The sequence below is a fragment of the Oryx dammah genome, unplaced genomic scaffold (assembly GCF_014754425.2).
Source record: "Oryx dammah isolate SB20612 unplaced genomic scaffold, SCBI_Odam_1.1 HiC_scaffold_3, whole genome shotgun sequence".
NCBI classification, from domain to species: domain Eukaryota; kingdom Metazoa; phylum Chordata; class Mammalia; order Artiodactyla; family Bovidae; genus Oryx; species Oryx dammah.
Window position 1 is genome coordinate 12,150,880 of NW_024070187.1, and position 20,274 is coordinate 12,171,153.

A 20,274-nucleotide genomic window follows, 5' to 3' on the forward strand; every position below is an offset into this window, starting at 1 on the left:
GAATGTATACAAATATATGTAAAACTGAATCTTTTCTGTATAGCAGAAATTAACATAACAATGTCAACCAAAATAAAAAGAAAAGGAAAGAAGCTAGAAAAAAAGAGGAAGATGATGATACATAACGAAAATCAGAAATGGTATGAGTTAGTAAAATAACTTGGCTGAAATAAATCACAGAGTGTTTATAGTAAATTTATGTACCCAATAGCTGGCTAAATATATTAAATCAATTCCACAAGGTTAATTTAAATTTCTTTACATTACAGAAAATCAGAATGTAATACCTGAGACTGTGCGTTAATATTGGCTCCTTCCTTGACAAGAACTTTGACAACTTCTGCTTGTCCAGCCAAAGATGCAATGTGAAGAGCAGTATTTCCTTTCTGTTTTGAAACAAAATAGAAAATGTTAGAGGCTTCTAAACCTTGTAGAAATCAAAATGTACAGATATTTTCATTTTTGCTGATTATTTCAAGTGGTTAAAACTTGTCATTCTGTTAAGATAGCAACCCACCTCGGGAAAAAATAATTTTTACCATCAAAACGTTGGCCATCCTATACAATATTTTCCTTCTCTATTCTGTACAATCCTGGTTTAATGTTAAGAACATGGAAAGACTGAGATCTTACTGAAGTAAATAATTTGGGACATGTATCCATACATGTGTGTGAGTGACAATGTTACCATTCATGTTATTTAATCAACAACAAAAAAAGTCCTACCCTAAGATAAAGTTAACTAAAAACAAAAAAAGTTTATCTGAATTCATTTCACTATGTAGAGAAACCTAGGAATTTTAAGTGGTGAAGAAAATGACAATTCAAAATTGTATTTTGAGTAACCAGAACACATAGGTGTTCAAAATATTTGGGGAATAAAATAATAAATTTTACATGCACTACACGATATTACCAACAATTTCAACCATTAGCTACATCAAAAAGTTACCATTGAGAGTATTAAACAAAAATGAAAAATAATTTAAAACCATCATGAAAAGAAAATAAAGGCTAAGACATTAAAAGAGGCCTATGATATGATTAAAACAAATATAAAAAATAAAAAACAAACAAATCTGGGGCTCCCCTGATGGCTCAGTGGTCAAGTATCCACCTGCCAATGCAGGAGACACGGGTTGATCCCTGATCCAGGAAGATCCCACATGCATGGAGTGACCACGCCCATGGGCCACAACTCCCGCACCTGTGCTCTAGAGCCCCGGAGCCACAACTCCCGCACCTGTGCTCTAGAGCCCCGGAGCCACGACTCCCGCACCTGTGCTCTAGAGCCCCGGAGACACAACTCCCGCACCTGTGCTCTAGAGCCCCGGAGCCACAACTACCGAACCTGTGCCCTCTAGAGCCCGTGCTCCACATCAAGAGAAACCACCACAATGAGAAGTCCACACATCGCAGCTAGAGAAAACCCCACACAGCAACGAAGGCCCCGCACAGTCAAAAATAAATAAAATTATTTAAAAAAAAAACAAATCTGTACATTCAAAGTCATGAATTTTGGGGAAAAAAGGTCATAAACTTTGGAAACTGGTTCTTTTTTCACCACTAATTCACTGTGGACCTTTACCACTCACATACTATATTGGAGGCTCAGTTGCCTTCCCTTCAAATGAGGAGTTTCAATGAGACTTGTTTCTGGATCTAAAACTCTACAACTGTTGAAATCTGTGATTAAAAAATGAACCTGCATTTTAAAACCAACAGAGTTTAAAGAAAAGGAAACAAATGATAATAAACAGTTAAGCTAGAAAAAGCAGTTGGTATAATGAATATATTAATATAGACAACTCGTGGGAACCAAATAATTTGATATAGGTTAAAATTTACATTCTTTAAATATTTAACATTTATTTGACGTTGTCAAGAGAAATGTTAAAAATGTTTATTCTCTCTTTAGACTTAAAAGTAAGCAATTTCTTGCATATGGTGAACTTATGTTTTAACTTCTTTGGAATTGCCAAAGAGTTTTTCACTTGGTTTTGTTTTTATATTTCCACTGGAACTGCTGTATACTACACTGGGAGTAGTGTCACTCCACATTTTGGCAATTATGTATGAGGTATTGGAAATTCGGGTTAAATGGTCATATTTCTAATTTACTCCAGCACTCTTGTTGCCTATTCCTGACTAGGCTAATGACCCAGCTGGGGGTTGGGGTGCCTGCAACCTCTCTCTGCATCATACACAATCAAATTGCCATACTTCAGCCCTAGTCAACAGGCTTGACTCTGATTGGCTATGGATTTTTTTTTTTTCAAATTAAATTTTCGCCTTCTAAAGATAAAGATTTGTCACCACTGATGATATTTTTTAAAATACTTGTTTCTGAAATGATCCCCCAAAGTTCAAATATATTTTACCAAAAAGAGCGTCAACAAGTAACAGGTACTAGTGTACTGAGCATCTTATAAACTCCTTTAAAAATGAGCCCAATTTCTTTACAAACACACATTATAGTGACAAAAATCTAGTTTTACCCTAATAATTCAACCTATGGTCAAAAATCTCTTTTCCATTAGAGTATAAAGTATCTGTATATTAATTCAAACTCTGCAAGATTTAATGAACAGGGGTTTCAATTTCAGTTCTGCATTGTGAAGAATCTTGGTATTCCTACAAACCTCTGAAACATACAGCCAGAGAAAAGAAGCTTTAAATTGTTTCCTCTTTACCATGAGATAAATATGACCAGCACAAACATTACCTTGGTGGCAGAGTCCACAGCAGACCCTCTTCCCAGCAGCTCTTGAACTAGCCCCACGTGGCCTTCCTTGGCAGCCAGGTGAAGCGCGTTGAGTCCATTCTGAAAGGAGAAAGCAACAAGGCTCAGAAGTGGAGTGATGATGAGGCACACCGTTGCTGATATTAAGCAAGTATAAAACCCAGAGGATAGACAGACTCTGATCCTCTCATTTTCTCTCTTTTTGCATTAGCCTGAAGCTCTTAATTTCACAGAGACTAATTTCCAATGGTTTTTATTCAGAGAGGCAAAGAAGTAAGTATCATCACTGCTCCTTCCTTCTCTTTCAGCATTAATCCCAAACCAATGACCACTTCTTGAGGCGCTGCTGGCTCTTCTAAGAGAGGTCTCAGAGCAGCTGTAGAACCCAGAGAAGGGGCCCAGGGTTCCAAGCCATTGGAAGCAGTGTTAGAGGTAGTCCAGGGATGGCCCAGGCAGAAAAGGAGGCCCACGTGGGCCTAGTGATGGAGCTGCAAGGCCATGGAGTGAGGACCACCTGCTGCGGAGGAAAGAGTAGCTGGTGCTCACTGTAGCATGCAGGGGATTAGGGCTGGATGCAGAAGAGGAGCCCTCGAGGTGGCCACAGCTGCTGGTGGCAGAAACAGGGCTTCTCAAGCCACTGGACTGTCCAGGTGACTCCAATGACCATGGCAAAACGTACCCAAGTCCACAAAAGGAGGGTCATCCGCCACGGGAGGAACCACTGCGGCTACAACGGCTGCCCGGAACTGGAGCAGCCTGCTAGTAGGTGTGGGTTGCCATCACTGGGCAGGCCACTGGAACTGCTGGGACCTGCATTGCTTCTCCTATGGGGACTGTGGGTGAAGCAGGTGTATAGCTGGGATTCTGGTTGCCAGAGCCCCAGAACTGCCTGCTGAAACAGGGCCATCTCTGCCTCCATCTCTTTCAAGCATTCCTTGCTGCCCTCACCTGGGGGTTGGAACCAGGGCCCACGACCAGGGGTCCTTGTGGACCCAGGAGTTGTGAGGCTGACCCGCCAGCTGATGTCTTTACTGTGGCGGCATCCTGAATACGGACCAACCAAAACAGGCTACTGTTGGTAACTCTTTGATATGGGCTTTATGTAAGTTAATGTTGATAAAAGAATATGAACTTGAGAAAAAGGAATAAGCAAAAAAATATGAACTTGAGTCTTTTGAAACAATGAAAAAATATTCATTGAGCTGGCTTACTGAGAGCAAAATACTGATTGGGCTTATACATCTGTGAATCCCAAGCAAGACATCACCTTGATCTACACAACTTTTGGATTAATGCTATTTCTATATAATATCATTAAAATGACTAAATATACCACATAGTTAAAAAATAAGATCTTACCACTACTTTGAAACAACCATGTATACATTCATCGAAGGACAGAGTTACCTCTTTTGATTAGCATTTTAAAGTAATATTGTACTATTTTATTTACAATAAAATTTTACAATCAGCTCTATTCTCCATTTCTCTTACTGATTTTATGAGATATTTTGCTCATTGACTGCTTTTCCATGATCATATAAAACTAGTGGATGAAAACCCAGGTAAAACAGTCAATAAAATTTTATAGAGCCACTGACCATTGTTTACATTTCTGACACATGCAGAATATGCATAGATTAATCCATTTCTAAAAGCTGAGGAACAGATTCAAGAAGAACAGCTAAATATAACTGAATGTTAAAAGCATCGAAATCCATTAAACTGTTTAGCATCTTAGGACAAATCTGTAATTAATACAAACTTAGCAGTTAATCAACAAGCATTTGCTAAATTCCGACCAAGTGATCAGCGCTAGGTGCTGGGTGCTAAAGGAGGACCCATGGCATAGTTTCCAGCCCCAAAGAGCCCTGAAATATTTATTATTAAACTACTGAAAATTGCTTCTGCACTAACATATACTTGTCCATGACTTTTTCAAATCTTTGTCTATTCTACTTTGCAAATCTTACATGTAGAGTTAAAGGTTCTTTAATCTGTTTGAAAAGTATATATATATAACTTCCTTAATAACATTAATAGTTAAATATCTGAAAGGAGGCAATTGCAAATAAATATGAGTTCTTGAAAAATATTAAAGGAATATTAAAGGAAAAAGATGGATACATCAAAAGGCAAATAACAGGAGAAAGCAAAGCGTGGTCCCTAACCTCCATCCCACCCCTACTCGTAATGGGATTCCTGTGTCAGACACTAAACCAGGATCTCTTTTCAAAAGCAACTAAATGCCCACATATAGAGATGCAAATAATTGTGAAATGCTTTTTACTGTTTCAAGCTTCCCAAGTGGCTCAGTGGTAAAGAATCCACCTGCCAAGCAGAAGACGCTTGGGTCAGGAAGATCCTCTTGAGAAGATAACAGCAACCCATTCCAGTATTCTTGCCTGGAAAATCCCATGGACAAAGGAATTTGGTGGGTTACAGTCCAACGGGTCACAAAGAGTCAAACACAACTTAGTAAATAAAACACCACCATTTAGAGTTTTACTCTGCCTTTAGCATAAATGACACTGATAAAAGGAATCACCTATAATGGGAAGAAAAAAATCAAACTCAAAATGAATATGACTGTTTACATATTCCCAATCCACTTCCCACTCGGTAAACTCATCCAGAATCTATCTGCACCTTTCCCGTCTCTGTCACGGTGGCTGCTCTAAACTAAGAGTACTCACTGTGTGACAGAAGGAAGAATGTATTCAGTTTTCACGAAAACAAGAAAAAGTAAAGCATGTGTCATCTTTATCAGTTTAACTGATTTTACTGTGTCGAAGAATAGATGCTTTTGAGCTGTGATGCTGGAGAAGACGCTTGTACTACGTCCCTTGTACTGTAAGGAGATCAAACCAGTCATTCCTAGAGGAAATCAATCCTGAATATTCATTAGAAGGACTGATGCTCCAATACTTCGGCCATCTAATGTGAAGAGGTGACCATCTGAAAAGACCCTGATGCTGGGAAAGACTGAAGGCAGGAGGAAAAGGGGATGACAGAGACAAGATGGCATCAGGGACTCAATGGACGTGAGTCTGAGCAAGCTCCAGGAGATGGTGAAGGACAGGGAAGCCTAGTGTACTGCAGTCCATGGGGTCACAAACAGTTGGACACAACTGAGCAATTGAACAACACTGTGTCTTGATGTCCAAAGATTTCTGATTTAATAAGTAAATCAAGCTAGGGATAATCCAAGAGGAATATTGTTTTGTTAGTGAGTTATTCTCAAATCCTAAAGACTTTCTTTTTAATTCCCAAATGATAAATATTTATGAGGATTTACTGAGTCTTCAATTTAAAAATATTTACAATGAGGCTTGAAATTTAGTGACTCATTGATAACTTTATAGGGAAAAGTGAGTATATAAGTGCTTTGAAGATACTACTTTATAAAGCCTGTTTCTGGATCTCCATTTCAACCATAGTGGAAGGCCTATCTAGTACCCCTAGCTGGTAGCTCCCTATATGGCCATGGGTCCGTCTCCCCTGTCCAGCCCTATCAAATGTTTCTATTATAAAATCCCCAAAGATAGAGAAAGACACTAAATATGATGGTGAGTTACCTGAGAGAAGAAAGAGTTGCAGAAATCCATCAAAATCTTACCAAGTGTAACAAAAATAGTATCGGAGCTGAGATATAAATACTCAATGAATGAAAGATAAGCTTATGACATAAATATCATTATTATATTCTACACTGAACATATATTATATCACATTATAATATTTTTACACTGAACATATATTATATCACATTATAATATTTTACAGATAAAGATACTAAAACCTTAAGACACCAAGGGACTTGCCTCAAAGATCCTTACCGTTAAGAAGAGGAAGAGAAAAAACTCAAACTTAGATGTGATTTCCAAACTCATGCTTTACGTTGAAGGTCAGGAAGGGCAGTGGTGTGGAGATACCCCTCATCCAAGGTAAGGAGCAGCGGCTGTGCTTTGCTGGAGCAGCCGTGAAGAGATACCCCACGCCCAAGGTAAGAGAAAACCAAGTAAGATGGTAGGTGTTGCAAGAGGGCATCAGAAGGCAGACACACTGAAACCACACTCACAGAAAACTAGTCAAACTAATCACACTAGGACCACAGCCTTGTCTAACTCAATGAAACTAAGCCATGTCTGCGGGGCAAGCCAGGACGGGCAGGTCATGGTGGAGAGGTCTGACAGAATGTGGTCCACTGGAGAAGGGAATGGCAAACCACTTCAGTATTCTTGCCTTGAGAACCCCATGAACAGTAGGAAAAGGCAAAATGATAGGATACTGAAAGAGGAACTCCCCAGGACAGTAGGTGCCCAAAATGCTACTGGAGATCAGTGGAGAAATAACTCCAGAAAGAATGAAGGGATGGAGCCAAAGCAAAAACAATACCCAGCTGTGGATGTGACTGGTGATAGAAGCAAGGTCCGATGCTGTAAAGAGCAGTATTGCATAGGAACCTGGAATGTCAGGTCCATGAATCAAAGCAAACTGGAAGTGGTCAAACAAGAGATGGCAAGAGTGAAAGTCGATATTCTAGGAATCAGCGAACTAAAATGGACTGGAATGAGTGAATTTAACTCAGATGACCATTATATCTACTACTGCGGGCAGGAATCCCTCAGAAGAAATGGAGTAGCCATCATGGTCAACAAAAGAGTCCGAAATGCAGTACTTGGATGCAATCTCAAAAATGACAGAATGATCTCTGTTCGTCTCCAAGGCAAACCATTCAATATCACGATGATCCAAGCCTATGCCCCAACCAGTAATGCTGAAGAAGCTGAAGTTGAACAGTTCTATAAAGACCTACAAGATCTTTTAAACTAACACCCAAAAAAGATGTCCTTTTCATTATAGGGGACTGGAATTCAAAAGTAAGAAGTCAAGAAATACCTGGAGTAACAGGCAAATTTGGCCTTGGAATGAGGAATGAAGCAGGGCAAAGACTAATAGAGTTTTGCCAAGAAAATGCACTGGTCACAGCAAACACCCTCTTCCAACAACACAAGAGAAGACGCTACACATGGACATCACCAGATGGTCAACACCGAAATCAGACTGATTCTATTCTTTGCAGCCAAAGATAAAGAAGTTCTATAGAGTCAACAAAAACAAGACCAGGAGCTGACTGTGGCTCAGATCATGAACTCCTTACTACCAAATTCAGACTCAAATAGAAGAAAGTAGGGAAAACTGCTAGACCATTCAGGTATGACCTAAATCAAATCCCTTATGATTATATAATGGAAGTGAGAAATAGATTTAAGGGCCTAGATCTGATAGATAGAGTGCCTGATGAACTATGGAATGAGGTTCGTGACACTGTACAGGAGACAGGGATCAAGACCATCCCCATGGAAAAGAAATGCAAAAAAGCAAAATGGCTTTCTGGGGAGGCCTTACAAATAGCTGTGAAAAGAAGAGAAGTGAAAAGCAAAGGAGAAAAGGAAAAATATAAGCATCTGAATGCAGAGTTCCAAAGAATAGCAAGAAGAGATAAGAAAGCCTTCTTCAGTGATCAATGCAAAGAAATAGAGGAAAACAACAGAATGGGAAAGACTAGAGGTCTCTTCAAGAAAATTAGAGATACCAAGGGAACATTTCATGCAAAGATGGGCTCAATAAAGGACAGAAATGGTATGGACCTAACAGAAGCAGAAGATATTAAGAAAAGGTGGCAAGAATACACAGAAGAACTGTACAAAAAAGATCTTCACAATCTGGATAATCACGATGGTGTGATCACTCATCTAGAGCCAGACATCCTGGAATGTGAAGTCAAGTGGGCCAGAGAAAGCATCACTATGAACAAAGCTAGTGGAGGTGATGGAATTCCAGTTAAGCTATTTCAAATCCTGAAAGTTGATGCTGTGAAAGTGCTGCACTCAATATGCCAGCAAATTTGGAAAACTCAGCAGTGGCCACAGGACTGGAAAAGGTCAGTTTTCATTGCAATCCCAAAGAAAGGCAATGCCAAAGAATGCTCAAACTACCGCACAATTGCACTCATCTCACATGCTAGTAAAGTAATGCTCAAAATTCTCCAAGCCAGGCTTCAGCAATATGTGAACTGTGAACTTCCTGATGTTCAAGCTGGTTTTAGAAAAGGCAGAGGAACCAGAGATCAAATTGCCAACATTTGCTAGATCACGGAAAAAGCAAGAGAGTTCCAGAAAAACACCTATTTCTGCTTTATTGACTATGCCAAAGCCTTTGACTGTGTGGATCACAATAAACTGTGGAAAATTCTGAAAGAGATGGGAATACCAGACCACCTGACCTGCCTCTTGAGAAATCTGTATGCAGGTCAGGAAGCAACAGTTAGAACTGGACATGGAACAACAGACTGGTTCCAAAGAGGAAAAGGAGTACATCAAGGTTGTATATTGTCACCCTGCTTATTTAACTTCTATGCAGAGTACATCATGAGAAACACTGGACTGGAAGAAACACAAGCTAGAATCAAGATTGCCGGGAGAAATATCAATAACCTCAGACATGCAGATGACACCACCCTTATGGCAGAAAGTGAAGAGGAACTAAAAAGCCTCTTGATGAAAGTGAAAGAGGAGAGTGAAAAAGTTGGCTTAAAGCTCAACATTCAGAAAATGAAGATCATGCATCCGGTCCAACCACTTCACAGGAAATAGATGGGGAAACAGTGGAAACAGTGTCAGACTTTATTTTTCTGGGCTCCAAAATCACTGCAGATGGTGACTGCAGCCATGAAATTAAAAGACGCTTATTCCTTGGGAGAAAAGTTATGACCAACCTAGATAGTATATTCAAAAGCAGAGACATTACTTTGCCGACTAAGGTCCGTCTAGTCAAGGCTATGGTTTTTCCTGTGGTCATGTATGGATGTGAGAGTTGGACTGTGAAGAAGGCTGAGCGCTGAAGAATTGATGCTTTTGAACTGTGGTGTTGGAGAAGACTCTTGAGAGCCCCTTGGACTGCAAGGAGATCCAACCAGTCCATCCTAAAGGAAATCAGCCCTGAATATTCATTGGAAGTACTGATGCTGAAACTGAAACTCCAATACTTTGGCCACCTGATGTGAAGAACTGACTCATTTGAAAAGACCCTGATGCTGGGAAAGATTGAAGGTGGGAGGAGAAGGGGACAACAGAGGATGAGATGGTTGGATGGCATCACCGACTCGATGGACATGAGTTTAAGTAAGCTCCGGGAGCTGGTGATGGACTGGCATGCTGCAGTCCGTGGGGCTGCAAAAAGTCAGACATGACTGAGCAACTGAACTGAACACATGTGCACACATCTGCATTGGGTGTGCATGCAGTGGTCACCTGTGTTTGTGTGTGTATTTGTACACGCACACCGCTCTACATTACAAGAAAAGCTTGAAGACCCAAAACATGAGAGCATCTTGGGGAAACAAGATGTTGTTCCAGACCAATAAGTAAGTTAAAAAGCTGATTAAAAGATCATTCTAAAAGAAAAATGGTTTTTATGATATATCTATTTGAATTTTACGAAATAAAATTTCATAAATTTCATAAAATTTCAAAAGTAATTTTCATTTTAGATGAGTGTTGTGATGTAAATAAAATGAATGACATTGGCACAAACAAGATTTCTTTATTTTGAAAATAGTGGCAGAATCACAGTTAAATGACATCCACATTTTGAGTTCTAAGAAGGGTTGTGGTATAGTAGACAACATACATGTTAGGGACCCAATCCTGTCTCTCCATTACTGACAATATAGTTTCTTCACTAGTATAAAATGGGGACATTTCCACTCTGCTTACTTCAGATAGCTACTTAAAAAATAATATAAAATAATGTATGTTTCTGTTGTTTGGAATCTATGAAGTAGATGCAAAAAGTAATAAATTCACACATATTCCTAAGTCTTTCCTTCTGTTTTCTATCACAGACATTTGGCTGAAGGATGATGAGCTGAAGTGAGTGTTTTTCCTTTCATGAAACGGACCACAAGCAAATGGCATTCTAGAAGTCAGATGTCCAAATCGAATTGCACTGGGCTAAAATCATGGTGTCAGCAGCACTGTATTCCTTCCAGAGGTTCTAGGGTAGAACGGTTTCTTTGCCTTTTCTAGCTTCTAGAGGCCACCTGCATTCCTTGGCTGGTGGCCCCTTTCTCCATCTTTAAAGCCCACAGCACAGCGTGTGCAAACCAGTCTTGAGTGTTTGGGGTATAACCCATAATGTTTACCTGGGCTGGGAAAATTATTAATTTAAACAGAAATGATTATTTTAAAAAGTATTTTGAGTTCTGTGTGCTTAGACACACACATGCACACACACACACACACACACACACACGTGTTTAACGCACTGCTGTCTATGTGTGTGCGAGTGTGTGTGTGCTCAGTCACTCACTCAGACGTGTTTAACTCTTTGCAGCCCAATGGACTGCACCCCACCAGGCTTCTCTGTCCATGGGGTTTCCCAGACAAGAATACTGGAGTGGGTTGCCATTTTCTGTTTCAGGAGTTCTTCCCAACCCAGGAATTGAACCCCTGTCTACAGCACTGGCAGGTGGATTCTTTACCACTTAGCCACCTGGGAAGCCTCATGTTTATTTTTTTACAATTCTAATGAAACCAAAAAAAGCAGATGGGAACCTGGCCCATTAGTAGCCATCTTGTCAATAATTCAAAGAACTGCTATTTTACTTCTGAGTTTTAACTCTCTTAACTTAAATGTCATTTTCACATGGTCTTTGGTTAATTTAATTTTGTAAGAAATGATAAGTTATTTTAGTATCTGACTTGTGCTAAAGCAAGACATCTGACTTACCGTGACACTCACAGACAGAAAATTACTTGAGCTACTTATTCTAATATCATGGTTTAAAGCAATTTAAACATTAAAAGTCAGCACCAAATCATTTAAATAATAACTAAAACTTATTCAAATTTATACCCTTGTGTTAGGCTTGACTCTAACCTTTTAATTGCATTAACTCATTTAACCCTGAATGGAACATTATGAGTTATGAAATACCTGGTGACTCTAGCTCAGAAATAACACTCCACTTCTACAATCAAGACAAAAGCAAACCATATGGGCCCTGTATTATAATTTTATTTCACTTCCTTTAGACCTCAGTTTCTCTTCAACTGTTGTTTGGTATTTTTTAGAATAAAAATATCTCAGCCTTTGATAATAAGTCAGCAGTTAAGGAGAAAAATGATTTCCTCTAGGCCTCTACACGTACAGTGTCTGAATGTGTCAAAATTAGAAATGAATTCTATAGTGAGTTCTAGACTGATGTATCAGGTACAAGCCAAAGTTAGCTGGTTAAGCAGGTTCAGTGTAGTTGATCCTTTAAGTTGTATATAGCAATAAAATTCTTTGAATCTTAAATGACAAGATATGAGAGTATAACTTCCAGATGACTTAAGGAAAGTATCCATGAGATGAAGCCTTCTCCTTGTATATTTATCACTCGTTTACCTTTTCAATCAACTCATCTTGACAGAAAACTTTAAAAACGTGGCTCTTCTCCTTCAGACATTGAATTTATCAAGATTAGAAGCAGGCGAAGGAGTCTACATCAGAATTAATCAGCAATCTCTTTTTTAAAACATGAAATGAAAAAACTCCCCTAGTAGGACAGCCTGAATTGGATGTGCATTCAGGGGTAAAGGGTAAAATTGAAGTGAGAGAGGGAAAGAGTGGCAGGGTCTCCAAGGGAAGGAAGTAAGACAGCAGAAGAGATCCTTAAAAGGTCCCACACAGTTCACTGCAGTTGTGCCATGTCCTGCTACTGTTAAACTTGGCACAGAGTTTTATATTAATATAGATTAGAGAAAGCTTAAATTCAATAATAATAACTGAATATCAATTATTCAACTATTTAAACAGTTTTGTACATGTATTATATGCCAAGCATCATTCTAGGTACCAAGTCTAAATTTCAAGGTACCCATAAAAAACTCTAGTAATGTTATTAGGGAATTAATAATTAATCATCTCTCCCCCCATTTTACAATTTTAATTAAAAATAAGCCAAATTTGGCTTACTGGGCTCTAAAGGACTACGGCAAGAGAGAGGGGGGAACCCTCAAACAACAAAAGTTAGCTTACAGCATTCTTCTAAGCACCTCATCATCACTCTGTTTTACATCATAATAAAATGATTCCTGCAACTTGCATTTGGTATCAGTTTCAGATTTGTCTCAGATACACTCACTGGCTTAGTCACTTTATCCTTTGCCCAATCACAAAATTTGTTTCTTTTCACAATTGATTGTGTTGTGTGTTTCCTGTTTATCTTCTATGAGAAACAAGGTTTCTCATGAACAACAGTCAAATCTATTCAACCTTGTAAACTCTACACCTAACATAGCACCTGGAACAAGAGGAAGGACACTGCAGTAATGTTCTTCCAATGAATGAGCTAATAAATGGTAAGTGCCATGCGGAGGTAAACAAGAGTTTGCTTAATTCACCCAATAACTGTGCATTTTGTCAGCAAATGCGACAGGTGCACAGCCAAGTCAGGCACAATTACATCCACCTTTAGCCTTTGGAAATACAATCAAGAAAAGTGCACTCTCTGAGGCTGAAGTTCGTTAGCATTAACATATATACCAGCAAATTAGACTCTGAGATAAATACTTAAAGTGGTTTCTCTCAACCTGAAATCCTTGGATGTGCTCTTCAGGATCTCTGAATTCTCTGAGAACTTTGTTTAATTTGGCATTTTCATGCAAGTGCCAGTCTTAAAGTTAATAGACATATATGCTGGATCATCTGGATAATCACATTTAATTAAATAACATCTAGCAATTTCTTGTTCTCATATTCTTGATTGATTCCCAAGGATCATTTAAAGGAACATGAATTTTTAATGCAGTATTTCTGAACCTGAAGCATACAGATATATTCTCACGGTTCTCAAAATAGTCTCCTCTAAGTAGAAGAAATATGGCCTCGAGAGATGGTTCATAAACATAACCTAATGAAACTTGGGTTGCTCCATTTAAAAAGTAGAACAGATGCTTGAGGAGGCAAGATAAGAACTACTCAGCCATAAAAAGAAACAAATTTAAGTCAGTTGTGAGGTGAATGAACCTAGGGCCTGTTATAGAAGTCAGAGAAAAACAAATATAATAATATATGGAATTATAATATATATATGGAATCTAGAAAAAGAGTACAGATGAACCTGTTTACAGGGAAGAAATGGAGATGCAGACATAGGGAACAGATTTGTGGACGCAGCACAGGAAGGACAGAGGTGGGACTGATTGAGAAAGTAGCACAGACATCATGTGTAAAAGGAAGCATGTAGTAAGAAGCTGCTACGTAACACAAGGAGCCCAGCCTGATGCTCTGTGATGAACTAGAGGTGTGGGATGGGAGAGGAGAATGCAGCTCAAGAGAGAGGCCCCTGCATATATGACTGCTGGGGGCTGTTGTTCAGCAGAAGCCAACACAACATTGTAGAGCAATTATCCTCCAATTAAAATAAAAGAACCTTCCTAAGCATTAGAAGCTTTACTATGTCCCAGAGAATTATAAATTACCTGAAACGAATGATGACAATATTGATCATATTGGAAGGAATACACTTGTTAGAATTTATTCAGAATTTGTCCATCCAGCTACTCTGCTGCTGCTGCTGCTGCTGCTGCTGCTAAGTCGCTTCAGTCGTGTCCGACTCTGTGCGACCCCAGAGACGGCAGCCCACCAGGCTCCCCCGTCCCTGGGGTTCTCCAGGCAAGAACACTGGAGTGGGTTGCCATTTCCTTCTCCAATGCGTGAAAGTGAAAAGTCAAAGTGAAGTCGCTCAGTCGTGTCCAACTCTTTACAACCCCATGAACTGCGGCCCACCAGGCTTCTCCATTCATGGGATTTTCCAGGCAAGAGTACTGGAGTGGGGTGCCATTGCCTTCTCTGTCCAGCTACTCTAGCTTGAGTGAAATCAGTAACTGTGCCCAGCCAAACATTTTTGTTAACTTCTTTCCAACTGCAACTGACACAGCCATAATTTGTCCCCTGAATAAGTGTGTGCAACACAGTGGGTTTTCTCTGATATCATTTGAGCCTAAAGCAGTCTTGCTTTGAGGAAGAGAACTACACTGTGAAGGTTACATATATAAAGTACATAGCCAGTGATGAGCATGTACCCGGCATGTAATAAAGTATTATTTAATACCACAGGTATTATTTCCCACTTCATGACTGGGTAATATGAGATTCAGAATGATTTGGGAGAATGGCTCAATATCCATATTTATTCAATTATTCTTTAGTGAATATTAATTGGAAACCTATTGTGTGCCAGTCCTTCCAGCAAAGTGCCCTTTTCACTAAACAACACTGAAGCTTAAATTTTAGCTTATAAATCATTCTTTGTGAGCTGGTTCATATAAGTCAGTAACCGTATTTCGATTGCTATTCTTCACAGACTTCTCTTTTTTAAACCTCTTAATCTGCCTGTGCTGTTAATCTTCCAAGTTTTCCGTTTGTGGGTTGTGCATTCATTCCTTTCTGCGTTTTGCTTAATTGTTAGCTCTGGATACAAATGGTTAATAAAAATATAGTGCCTTCTTTAGAGACATAAAAATTCCACTAAAAGGAGTCATTAAAAAAGGCTACAGAGATCATAGCTAGTTTGTTTTTCAAATTAATAATTTCAAGAGAACTTGAACAGCAAATCTCTTAAGCAACTTCTCTTTGGTTGCTTTGGATGAGAAAATATATTCTCATCTCCCTGATAAATTGCTTCCTTCCATCCCTACTTCTCTCCCCTGCCTCCCATGGGCACTTTGCTGTCTTCCTTCATTCCTTAAGGGAAATATCACATCACAGGTTCTCCAATAAACCCCTTTCCCAAGAGCAGTAGCATCCTTCTCTCACCTCAGCAATGGGTTTGTATACATGATCAGGTGCAGGGTTTGATATCAGATTGTCCCCACTGCACCCTCTACCGTGCACAAAGCACTTGTCTTCTTTGTATTGTTGGTAACTTTTTTTGGTGGTGGTGGTGGTAGTGAAGGGCGTCAGAGGAAGGGAAGAGCCAGGGATTACCTTTTCCAAGGTGTGCCCTTATGAGCCCTTGTCCATCTGCATTTTAGACTCTTATCCATGGGGTCGCTGAGAGTCGGGCACGACTGAGCAACTTCACTTTCATTTTTATGCATTGGAGAAGGAAATGGCAACCCACTCCAGTATTCTTGCCTGGAGAATCCCAGGGACGGGGGAGCCTGGCGGGCTGCCGTCTATGGGGTCGCACAGAGTCGGACACGACTGAAGCGACTTAGCAGCAGCAGCATCCTACTCTGAAGACCTTTCATTTCTGAGGGAAGAGACTGAAGAAAAAAGAGTACGGTACTAAAATCAACCACTTACATCAAGTTATACACCTGTTCATACACAGGCTAATCAACAGACAGGTAGCTCCCGACCTTGTCCATTTCAATGGACAACCACGCGGAGCTGCTGAATTCTCGTCTACATGTCTAATTTCCTCATTTCTAAGAATCTGAAGAAGTTGCCATCTGAAAACAAGGTTTCCTTTTCTTTCCTACTCCTTATCCATAAGAGAAGACTTTGAAGACTAGAGATCCTAGGATTGGGGATTGCTCCTTTACAATCATCAAAACACACACACACACAGGAGAAAGAGAAAATTACGAGGGTAGACAGGCATGGTAAAGGCCTGGGAAATGTCTATAGACGAGCGGGAAAAGACTGGAATCAGTAGCTCAGTCGGTAAAGAATCTGCCTGCAGTGCAGGAGACCCCGGTTCGATTCCTGGGTTGGGAAGATCCCCTGGAGAAGGAAATGGCAACCCACTCCAGTATCCTTGCCTGGAAAATCTCATGGACAGAGGGCTGCAGTCCATGGGGTCGCAAAGAGTCGGGCACGACTGAGCGACTAACACTAAAGAAAGAGACTGTTAGACCAGGAGTGGGCAAAACCTCAGCTACTGCAAAAGGGCTGGCAGATTTTTAATGGCACAAGGAAAGAAACCAAGCAGAAAAATGACTAAGCAAGAATGGCATCTAAATACATCTCACTTCACACAGCACCTATGTTTGGTTGCTGTGTGTATCTGAAGAGCTCTATTGAATACATGTTTGGATAAAGATCTTCCCTCTCTTGACCCTCCACAGCTGAAATCAAGGCGGGACTCCAAAGCGCTGTGGGCTCCTGGTTAGACTTCTCACTGCCTCATATCTTTTTCCAGGCAACTTTCACAATCTCACCATCACTATCTGGTTGGGACTATATAAACTAAATTTAACAGAACTTAGCATACCCTGTATCTTTGTGTATGCCAGTCACCAGGTCAATCCTCATCCCTCCAAATGCAACCCCCATACGCGTCCCTTTTTCTGATCATCTCTGATCACCTCCCATATTCTGAAACTCTTACACAAGGTCTTCTAGAACACACGCATGTGGTTATTAGCAGTATCTCTGTGCCTTGAATCTCTTCTCTGAACATTCCTTTTAACCTTTCTGTTCTAATTGAAACTCAAAACCACTGCTTCCCTGAAGTCCACTCAAGTGATAATATTATATTTATCCCCCATGCCCCAGTTAACCACTGGACTTGGTGGAGCTGTGCTGATGCTTCTTGCCTCTCACTGCTCTTCAAAACTATTCTTCCTTCTCCTTTTACATAAATCTCCATATGCCATCAGCCTGTATCTTTCAGATTCCATCCTCATGTCTTGAAGATTTTAGCTTCTAGTTTATTGCCACTTTTTCCAACAAATATGAAGGTGGTTTTTCCAAAACCACTGTCAGGATCCTGACGTCTCTATCACTAATGTTTCCTTCTCTCTACCTCATCTACTCTCTCCACAGTCATATCCAGTAACATAACCTTCCTCCAGGATTTCAACTTCAAGCATCGAATCTGTTCCCTACCATTTACTCTCTTGCCAATCTCCTGACCCAAATCCAACGATCTTCCAGTCCCTGACACCTAGAGTCTGTTCACCTCTTTACTGTGTCCATTTCTTTCCTCACTCAGCCTAAATTCCATGCATAATCTTTAAAATAATTTTATTCATTCCATTGTAGGCATCCTCAGTTGGCTTGACCTTTTCTAGCTATACCATACATGCTTAGCTGAACCACATTCCTGGTGATAGAGCTCTCCATCTGACCCATGTCTGAATGCGGCTGCAGAAGAACCCATGCATACATGCTTGCTCTTCATGCTCCCTGGCAACCATACTCTGTTACTGTTTCTCCCATTCCTCTACGTGATCACTTCACATCTCTCTTCTCAATCCCCAATACCGCCTCTCTCCCATCTCTCCTCTCTGCTGATGACCTTCATTCAGATTTCACTAAAAAAAAAAAAAAAAATAGAAGCAATGGAAAGAACTTCCATTCCACATCCAGCTCCCAGCACCTCATCTGAAGGGCTTCTTGCTCCTTTATCCGTAAACCCTTCCCTTTTCCTGAACTAGCCCTGTTCTTTGCAAAGGCCAACTCCCCTTGTGTATACCAGGTCCCATCCCCTTTCACCCACCTTAGGACAGCATCCAGAATTTCTCTCTTCTCTCTCATGCCTCATTGACTTTTCCCCCCTCTGCTTATTGTTTCCATTAATGAGACAAAAACGCTATACTTATCTCATTTTTTTTTAAAGCCTCTCTCGATTCTACCTCCTCTTCCAGCTCCCTCCTCTGTTTTCTCCTTCCCTTTAGAGTCCCTGCAGTAATATCTGGTCTTCCCATTTCGACTGAATCAATTCCAGTCAGGCTTTCACCCTACCAGGCAACCAAGAAAGCTTTAATCAAGTCATTAGCTCTCACCACTTTACTAAGGCTCTTGTTCTCTCCTTCAGCTGATTTGAACAGTGTTTTACAGAGCATTTTTCTCCACCTGAAAATAAACCTTTCACTTGGTTTCCTGGACACCACACTCCAGGTTTTCTCCCACTTTTCGGGGCACTTTTCCCCATTCTCCTTCCCAGCTCCACCTCATCTTCCTGACCTCTAAGAGTTGGGGTGTCCCAAGGCTCAGTCCTTGGACCTCTTCAGTTTTCTCCCATAATTTTCATATATTGTTTGGGTGACATGGTCCAGTTTCATGGCTTTACATAACATCTATAACACTGAATGCTCCAAAACATGTATCTCTCGTAAAAAGCTCTCCTCTGAACCCAAGACTCACACACCCAACTACATGCTCAACTTTTGGATATCAAATAGATGAATTGAACTTATATTCACAGCTGAACTTATGATTATTTCCTTAAACCTACTCAAATCACAGTCCTTCCCATCTCAGTTAATGAAACTTTTAACCCTCACTATTCTTGTGACCCCAACCTTCATCGCCGACTCCTGCTGTCTCCACTCATTCTACTTCACTGCTTGGCAACCATTCACTTCTCAGGCGGTGCAGTGGTAAAGAATCCACCTGCCAATGCAGGAGACACGGCAGAGTCTCGTGTTTAATCCCTGGGTTGGGAAGATCCCCTGGAGAAGGAAATGGCAACCCCTCCAGTATTCTTGCATGGAAAATTCCATGGACAGAGGAACCTGGCAGGCTACAGTCCGTAGAGTCACAAAGAGTCAGACACGACTTAGCAACTGAACACAGACACACACAACCATTCGGTTACCCTTCATAACTCTCTTCCACTCTCCTAGATGATTATTTCACAACTTCTTTCTCCTCTCCAGTAACAAATCTTCAACCCTCATGAGTCTCCTTGCAGCCCAATATTCATCCCCAATATCTCTCTTTGGCTCTCAGACTACATCAAATCCATCAACAACATTTATCAGCTCTATCTTAAAAATATATCCAGACTCCAACCACTTCTCGTATCTCTCCTGTCTGATGCCTTAGAACAGAACACCTTATCTCTCACCTAAAGTATTACAGAAGTGTAACTAAGATCCTGGCATCTGGTCCCATTACTTCATGGGAAATAGATGGGGAAATAGTGGAAACAGTGTCAGACTTTATTTGGGGGGGCTCCAAAATCACTGCAGATGGTGACTGCAGCCATGAAATTAAAAAGGTACTTGGGAGAAAAGTTATGACCAACCTAGATAGCATATTCAAAAGCAGAGACATTACTTTGCCAACAAAGGTCCATCTAGTCAAGGCTATGGTTTTTCCAGTGGTCATGTATGGAAGTGAGATTTGGACTCTGAAGAAAGCTGAGCGCTGAAGAATTGATGCCTTTGAACTGGTGTTGGAGAAGACTCTTGCGAGTCCCTTGGACTGCAAGGAGATCCAACCAGTCCATCCTAAAGGAGATCAGTCCTGAGTGTTCATTGGAAAGACTGATGCTAAAGCTGAAACTCCAATACTTTGGCCACCTCATGCGAAGAGTTGATTCATTGGAAAAGACGCTGATGCTGGGAGGGATTGGGGGCAGGAGGAGAAGGGGATGACAGAGGATGAGATAGCTGGATGGCATCACCGACTCGATGGACATGAGTTTGAGTAGACTCCAGGAGTTGGTGATGGACAGGGAGGCCTGGCGTGCTGCGATTCATGGGGTCGCAAAGAGTCGGACACGACTGAGCGACTGA

General features: G+C 40.5%; 1 protein-coding gene across 11 annotated transcripts in view; it reads right to left on the reverse strand.

Moving 5' to 3' along the window:
* ANK2 (ankyrin 2) overlaps positions 1-20,274 on the reverse strand; it is a 251,354-nt gene that overhangs the window by 182,992 nt on the left and 48,088 nt on the right. For all 11 annotated transcript variants that reach the window (XM_040237434.1, XM_040237432.1, XM_040237433.1 and 8 more), the window contains exons 3-4: positions 2,726-2,824; positions 288-386 (exon numbers count right to left, since the gene is read on the reverse strand). In XM_040237434.1, coding sequence (XP_040093368.1) covers positions 288-386; positions 2,726-2,824 — 198 coding nt within the window. The remainder of the gene's footprint in view (positions 1-287; positions 387-2,725; positions 2,825-20,274) is intronic.